The sequence below is a fragment of the Mus pahari genome, chromosome 6 (assembly GCF_900095145.1).
Source record: "Mus pahari chromosome 6, PAHARI_EIJ_v1.1, whole genome shotgun sequence".
Lineage (NCBI taxonomy): Eukaryota > Metazoa > Chordata > Mammalia > Rodentia > Muridae > Mus > Mus pahari.
The window spans coordinates 102,955,967-102,962,774 of record NC_034595.1 but is presented as its reverse complement, the minus strand read 5'-3'; the positions used below and the strand labels follow the sequence as shown (position 1 = coordinate 102,962,774).

The 6,808-nt window shown below is 54.1% G+C and overlaps 1 protein-coding gene across 1 annotated transcript in view; it reads left to right on the top strand.

Annotated features, from left to right (window-relative positions):
- Window positions 1-6,571, top strand: part of Tas1r1 (taste 1 receptor member 1) — an 11,086-nt gene extending 4,515 nt beyond the window's left edge. The window contains exons 3-6 of the mRNA XM_021199567.1: window positions 1,738-2,499; window positions 2,877-3,089; window positions 3,391-3,511; window positions 5,481-6,571. Of these exons, the coding sequence (XP_021055226.1) occupies window positions 1,738-2,499; window positions 2,877-3,089; window positions 3,391-3,511; window positions 5,481-6,412 (2,028 nt within the window). The 3' untranslated portion in view covers window positions 6,413-6,571. The remainder of the gene's footprint in view (window positions 1-1,737; window positions 2,500-2,876; window positions 3,090-3,390; window positions 3,512-5,480) is intronic.
- Window positions 6,572-6,808: the final 237 nt, after the last annotated feature.

Below are 6,808 nucleotides of genomic sequence, written 5' to 3'. Positions count from 1 at the left end.
AAACCCTGTCTCGAAAAAAGAAAAAAAAAGAAAAAAAATAATGTTTTGTTTTGAGACAGGGCCTTACTATGTTAGCTCTGGCTGTCCTGGAACTCACTATGTAGACCAGGCTGTCCTGGAACTCACTATGTAGACCAGGCTGTCCTGGAACTCACTATGTAGACCAGGCTGTCCTGGAACTCACTATGTAGACCAGGCTGGCCTCGAATCCACAGAGATCCCTTACCTCTGCCTCCCAAGCGCTGGGATTAATAAGGCACACAGGGCTCCACCTGGCCCTCAGATATCCCTTTGGCGGTATTGCTGCCCAGTTGTTCATTTTCCGTGCCTTCTTCCCATCCACAGGCTCCATTGCCTGATATCCCAACATCCTTTACTTCCCACATTAGACACTATCACCTGCTGGCACACCTTTCTTCCTTGCTGTTCCTTGGTGGTTCTGTACCCCCCCCTAAACCTGGTCCCCGCTGTGCTCGGCAGTCTAAGCGCACAGGGAGATCCCTCTTCTGGGTCCTCTGTGCTTATTACATACCTGGCTCTCCCTGCCCCTCGCCATTGAGCTTCCTAGTACGCTCTAGTGGGCTTCTTCAGCCTTGGATTGTGTCCTGACTCGATCCAGTGGAGCGCTTGCCAGGCCTTTGCCCTGCACGGTTCCTTTGTGACCTGCCGGCCTGCCCATCACTCCTTGCATGGAGCTGTCCTTGGTTTCATGTCCTCTCCACCCATCTTTGCCTTCAGTCTCCAGGGAGGGGCCTTTGGCCCCTGAGGCATCTGGAATTTCCCTGGTCTCCTCTTCCCTGCAGACCTGGCCTTCTGACTTGTGAGCATGTGTGCCTCCCCCACTCTCCCCGCAGCAGCTGTGCCAGCTCACTTTCCTCTGCAGCCTTGCTATGCTGCACGCGGCCTCCCTAGATCTTTACTGCCAGGTTTTAGATCGCCAACAAAGCCTGGTTCCCTTCATGGCCTAGCTTTCATCTTCTGTCCTTTGGCTTTTTGAGACAGGGTCTCATGTAGGCGAGACTGACCCTGTACCTGCATCACAGCTCAGAGCGGCTTTGAACTCCTGATCTTCCTCCCTCCCGCTCCTAAGTGCTGGGATTACTGGCCACACCTGGTTAAACCTTTCACCTTTTACTGTAATGGGTCGAAACCCTCATACAGGTGATCTCCTCAGCCCCTAGCTCCGTTGAGCCTCTCCAGAACATTCTTCACGTGAACTTGAGATATACTCCTCCAACTTGATCTGGATGTGTCATTTCTCCAAGGGAACCTTAGCTCCCCATCCTGTGCAGGATGGAAGTGAGGCCCTCAGCTTGAGAGTAATGGGCCCCTGCCCCGCCCGACTCATGCCAAGGACTATGTCCAAGAGAGCATGACTTGTTCTGTGTTTTAAACACATGGCCCGATGGGCAGTGGCGGTGCATGCCTTTAATCCTAGCACTTGGGAGGCAGAGGCAGGCGGATTTCTGAGTTCCAGGCCAGCCTGGTCTACAGAGTGAGTTCCAGGACTACCAGGGCTACACAGAGAAACCCTGTCTTGAAAAACAAAACCAAACAACCAACCAACCACATGGCCCTTTCACTTGTCTGTCAGGCAGATCCCCATACCCCAGAACTCCCTAGGGAGGCCTGCCCTCTTTGCATCCTCCCTGTACTTGGTGGGCACTGTTGGGGGGGCAGAATTCAGTTAAGGCTGCTGCTGCTGCTGACCCCACTGGATGGCTCCCCTCCCCACAGGTCAGCTATGAGGCAAGCAGCGTGATCCTCAGCGCTAAGCGCAAGTTCCCGTCTTTCCTCCGTACCATCCCCAGTGATAAGCACCAGGTGGAAGTCATAGTGCGGCTGCTGCAGAGTTTCGGGTGGGTCTGGATCTCTCTCGTCGGCAGCTATGGTGACTACGGACAGCTGGGCATACAGGCGCTGGAGGAGCTGGCCACCCCACGGGGCATCTGCATCGCCTTCAAGGACGTGGTGCCTTTCTCTGCCCAGGCGGGTGACCGAAGGATGCAGCACATGATGCTGCACCTGGCTCGAGCCAGGACCACGGTGGTCGTGGTCTTCTCGAACCGGCACCTGGCCGGAGTGTTCTTCAGGTCTGTGGTGCTGGCCAACCTGACCGGCAAAGTGTGGATCGCCTCGGAAGACTGGGCCATCTCCACGTACATCACCGGTGTGCCCGGGATCCAGGGCATTGGGACGGTGCTGGGGGTGGCCATCCAGCAGAGACAAGTCCCTGGCCTGAAGGAGTTTGAAGAGTCCTATGTCAGGGCGGTGACGGGTGCTCCCAGTGCTTGCCCAGAGGGGTCCTGGTGCGGCACTAACCAGCTGTGCCGGGATTGTCACGCTTTCACGACACGGAACATGCCGGTACTTGGAGCCTTCTCCATGAGCGCTGCCTACAATGTGTATGAGGCTGTGTATGCTGTGGCCCATGGCCTCCACCAGCTCCTGGGATGTACCTCTGGGACTTGTGCCAGAGGCCCAGTCTACCCCTGGCAGGTAAGAGACTCCAGCCAGGGTGTCTGCATCCAGAACATCCAATCCTGGCAGCATGGGGTACACTGAGTATCCAGGAAGGCAGTGAGCAGTGGGCTGGTCGTCTCTTTCCCTTCTTTGAGCCTTGTCTTCTCCCACCTACCATGACCCAGAGAGGTCAAAGGCTAAGAATGCTTACAAATGAGTCCTTTGTTGGAGGTCTCCTCTCTGGAGGCTGGTCAGGGGTCAAGGGAATCTGTAGCAGTGAGAACAGCGTGTGAAGGAAAGGACCAGGCCTTACATTTGGGGTGGGGCCACCCAGAACAGAGAACCTTGCTTGCTTCCTGGGCTGTCTGGGTCTGTGTGGTCTGCGGTGGCTTCACGACATCTGTCTATCCTAGCTTCTTCAGCAGATCTACAAGGTGAATTTTCTTCTGCATAAGAAAACTGTGGCATTCGATGACTACGGGGACCCTCTAGGTTACTATGACATCATCGCATGGGACTGGAAGGGACCTGAATGGACCTTTGAGGTCATTGGCTCTGCCTCACTGTCTCCAGTTCATCTAGACATAAATAAGACAAAAATCCAGTGGCACGGGAAGAACAGTCAGGTAATGGGACAAGGTCACTGACCAGGTGACTGCTCTGTTACCAGGGTCTGGGGAGTGATGCCTACCCAGCAGGACGGGGCCCCACACATCAGGCTACCTCAGGTCTGCAGTCCTGCCAGAGATGCCAGCTGCAGTGTTGTCAAATAGATGCCCAGCTGGATCTCGGCACATCTGACCCCAGTCTATGTCGGAGAGTGAGCCTGGAGGGCAGTGGCACACATACCTCTTCTCTGTTTCCCATGAGCTTTCCCCTTGACTTGGGCTCCTCTGTGTGATTACAAATCGCTGTGGCTTCTTATAGGTGCCTGTGTCAGTATGTACCAGGGACTGTCTCGCAGGGCACCACAGGTTGGTTGTGGGTTCCCACCACTGCTGCTTCGAGTGCATGCCCTGTGAAGCTGGGACCTTTCTCAACACGAGTGGTGAGTGACCAGCAAGAGGGTGGGTGCTCCGGCACCCAAGGTGAGGGAACAGCAAGAGGGTGGGTGCTCTATCACCTAAGGTGGTAAGTGCTCCGGCACCCAAGGTGAGTGCTCCAGCATCCAAGGGCCCTGGAACCCGGACTTCAGCTCACTGACTTGTCAGTTGGTGTCCTAGTTAGGATTTCCACTGCTCTGAAGAGACACCATAACCGAGGCAACTCCTTTTTTTTTTTTTTTTCCAATTAAATGCAGGTTTATTAGGAAGCTGCTCTCAGGCGAGTTCACTGGCCCCAAGGACTGAGGCCAGGGAAATTGCCATGGGAAGAGAGAGAGGGGTGAGAAAGAGAAACAGCTAAAAGAGAGAGGGAGAGGAGAAAGGAAGGAGAGCCAAGGCAACTCTCACAAAGGCAAACATTTTACCAGAGCTGGCTCACAGTTTCAGAGGTTCAGTCCATCATGGCAGGAAGCACGGCAGCCTACAGGCAGACTGGGTGCTGGATAAGGAGCCGAGAGGCAAACATTTTACCGGAGCTGGCTCACAGTTTCAGAGGTTCAGTCCATCATGGCAGGAAGCACGGCAGCCTACAGGCAGACTGGGTGCTGGATAAGGAGCCGAGATGTCTCCATCTTTATCCAAAGGCAGCCAGGAGGAGGGTCTCCCTTCCACACTAGGAGACCTCAGCCTGCTGACAGTGACACACTTCCTCCGACAGGGCCACACCTCCTAACACTGCCACTTCCCATGGGCCAAGCATATTCAAACTACCAGGTTGGTACAGGTTGGAGGACACTTGCCACTGGGCTGAATTCTGATTGGACGGAAATAACCATGTAGAAGTCTCAGACTTTGGTGTGTCCTTCAGAGCACTGCCTCCACACCCCACCAGCTCCCTCAGGTCTGGTTTATTTATTCAGACAGACACAGCTCCACTATGCTGTGCTGTTTATATGAAGCCCCTTCCCTGTGCCAAGCACTTGAATGGTTTGAATTAAACACACATGCTAGCTCACGTCTACAGCAGAAAGAGGCCAGCGTGTCCCATTCATTGACTCAAAGCAGAGGGCAAAGAACACAGTAGGGGGCTATGAACTCAGCTTGGCACATTCTTTCCTTTTAATATCTCTGTGGTGATGGGAGTGTCTGTTGTCCGTCACCGGAGAGTCAGGACTTGGTTATCTTGGAGTACAAGGGCAGAAGGTGGATCTGGCTAACAGAAATCTTGCAGAAAGAGATAAAAATGTCTTATCTTTCTCTCTCTCTCTCTCTCTCTCTCTTTTTTTTTTTAAGATTTATTTATATATTATATGTAAGTACATTGTAGCTATCTTCAGACACACCAGAAGAGGGCATCAGATCTCATTACAGATGGTTGTGAGCCACCATGTGGTTACTGGGACTTGAACTCAGGACCCCTGGGAGAGCAGTCAGTGCTCTTAACTGCTGAGCCATCTCTCCAGACCCAAAACGTCTTATCTTTAAAGCTGGGTGTTTTATGGGGCTGGAGAGGTGGCTCAGAGGTTAAGGGCATGGTCTCCTCTTCTGAAGGTCCTGAGTTCAATTCCCAGCAACCACATGGTGGCTCACAACAATCTGTAATGGGATCTGGTACCCTCTTCTGGCCTGCAGGATCTATGCAAGCAGAATACTGTATACATAATGAATAGATCTTTTAAAAAGCTGGTCATTCTTACCAACTCGAGGCTCACTAGCCTGCAGGCAGAGTTACTAGCATAAAGCTCTGTGTTTGCAAACCTCCTTTGGGGTCCTGAGCCATACAAAGCACAGACCTTCTGAGGATGTGCTTCGCCTGTGGCTGTTCTAAGCTCACCTCTCACTATGGCTCTGAAAACCTGCCTGCTACGGTGGAACTCTCCCAGAATCTTGCAGGCCTGAAAGACCTGACTCCCTTCCCCATCTTCCCCTTCCTTCTGCTCGCCTGGCTCTCAGAAGCCTGGTCTTCCCTTTCAGAGCTCCACACCTGCCAGCCTTGTGGAACAGAAGAATGGGCCCCCGAGGGGAGCATAGCTTGCTTCTCACGCACCGTGGAGTTCTTGGCGTGGCATGAACCCATCTCTTCGGTGCTATTGGCAGCTAACACGCTATTGCTGCTGCTGCTGGTTGGGACTGCTGGCCTGTTTGCCTGGCGTCTTCACACGCCGGTTGTGAGGTCAGCTGGGGGTAGGCTGTGCTTCCTCATGCTGGGTTCCCTGGTGGCTGGGAGTTGCAGCCTCTACAGCTTCTTCGGGGAGCCCACGGTGCCCACGTGCTTGCTGCGTCAGCCTCTCTTTTCTCTCGGGTTTGCCATTTTCCTCTCCTGTCTGACAGTCCGCTCCTTCCAACTGGTCATCATCTTCAAGTTTTCTACCAAGGTACCCACATTCTACCACACTTGGGCCCAAAACCATGGTGCCGGTCTATTCGTCATTGTCAGCTCCACGGTCCATTTGTTCCTCTGTCTCACGTGGCTTGCAATGTGGACCCCACGGCCCACCAGGGAGTACCAGCGCTTCCCCCATCTGGTGATTCTTGAGTGCACAGAGGTCAACTCTGTGGGCTTCCTAGTGGCTTTCGCACACAATATTCTCCTCTCCATCAGCACCTTTGTCTGCAGCTACCTGGGTAAGGAACTGCCAGAGAACTATAACGAAGCCAAATGTGTCACCTTCAGCCTGCTCCTCAACTTCGTATCCTGGATCGCCTTCTTCACCATGTCCAGCATTTACCAGGGCAGCTACCTACCTGCGGTCAATGTGCTGGCAGGGCTGACCACTCTGAGTGGCGGCTTCAGCGGTTATTTCCTCCCTAAGTGCTATGTGATTCTCTGCCGTCCAGAACTCAACAATACAGAACACTTTCAGGCCTCCATCCAGGACTACACGAGGCGCTGCGGCACTACCTGATCCGCTGGGGCTGTTGGGAATGGGCAGATGGACTGGGCTGAAGGTGGCGGGTCCAGGGTCCAGTGGGGCGGAGAGCTTGAGGTGTCTGGGAGAGCTCAGCCACGGCTTGCGATGTATAAGCACACAGAAGAATCCAGTGCAATAAAGACGTGAAGCGTGTGTGTGTGTGTGTGTGTGTGTGTGTCTTCTTGGCTGCTCCTCCAGTCTGGGGAGAGCTTGGGACCGCACACCAACTAGCTGGAGCCTGAGCCTAGCGCCCAGCTTGGTGTTACTAGGCGACTCCGGACCCGGCGCGGTTAGAGGTCCCCCCTTGGCCCCGCCCCCTATACTGCCCATTGGCTTCTTTCGGAGGCTCCGCCTTTGAGGCGGGACCTGAGGACATTGCGCCACCGAGGC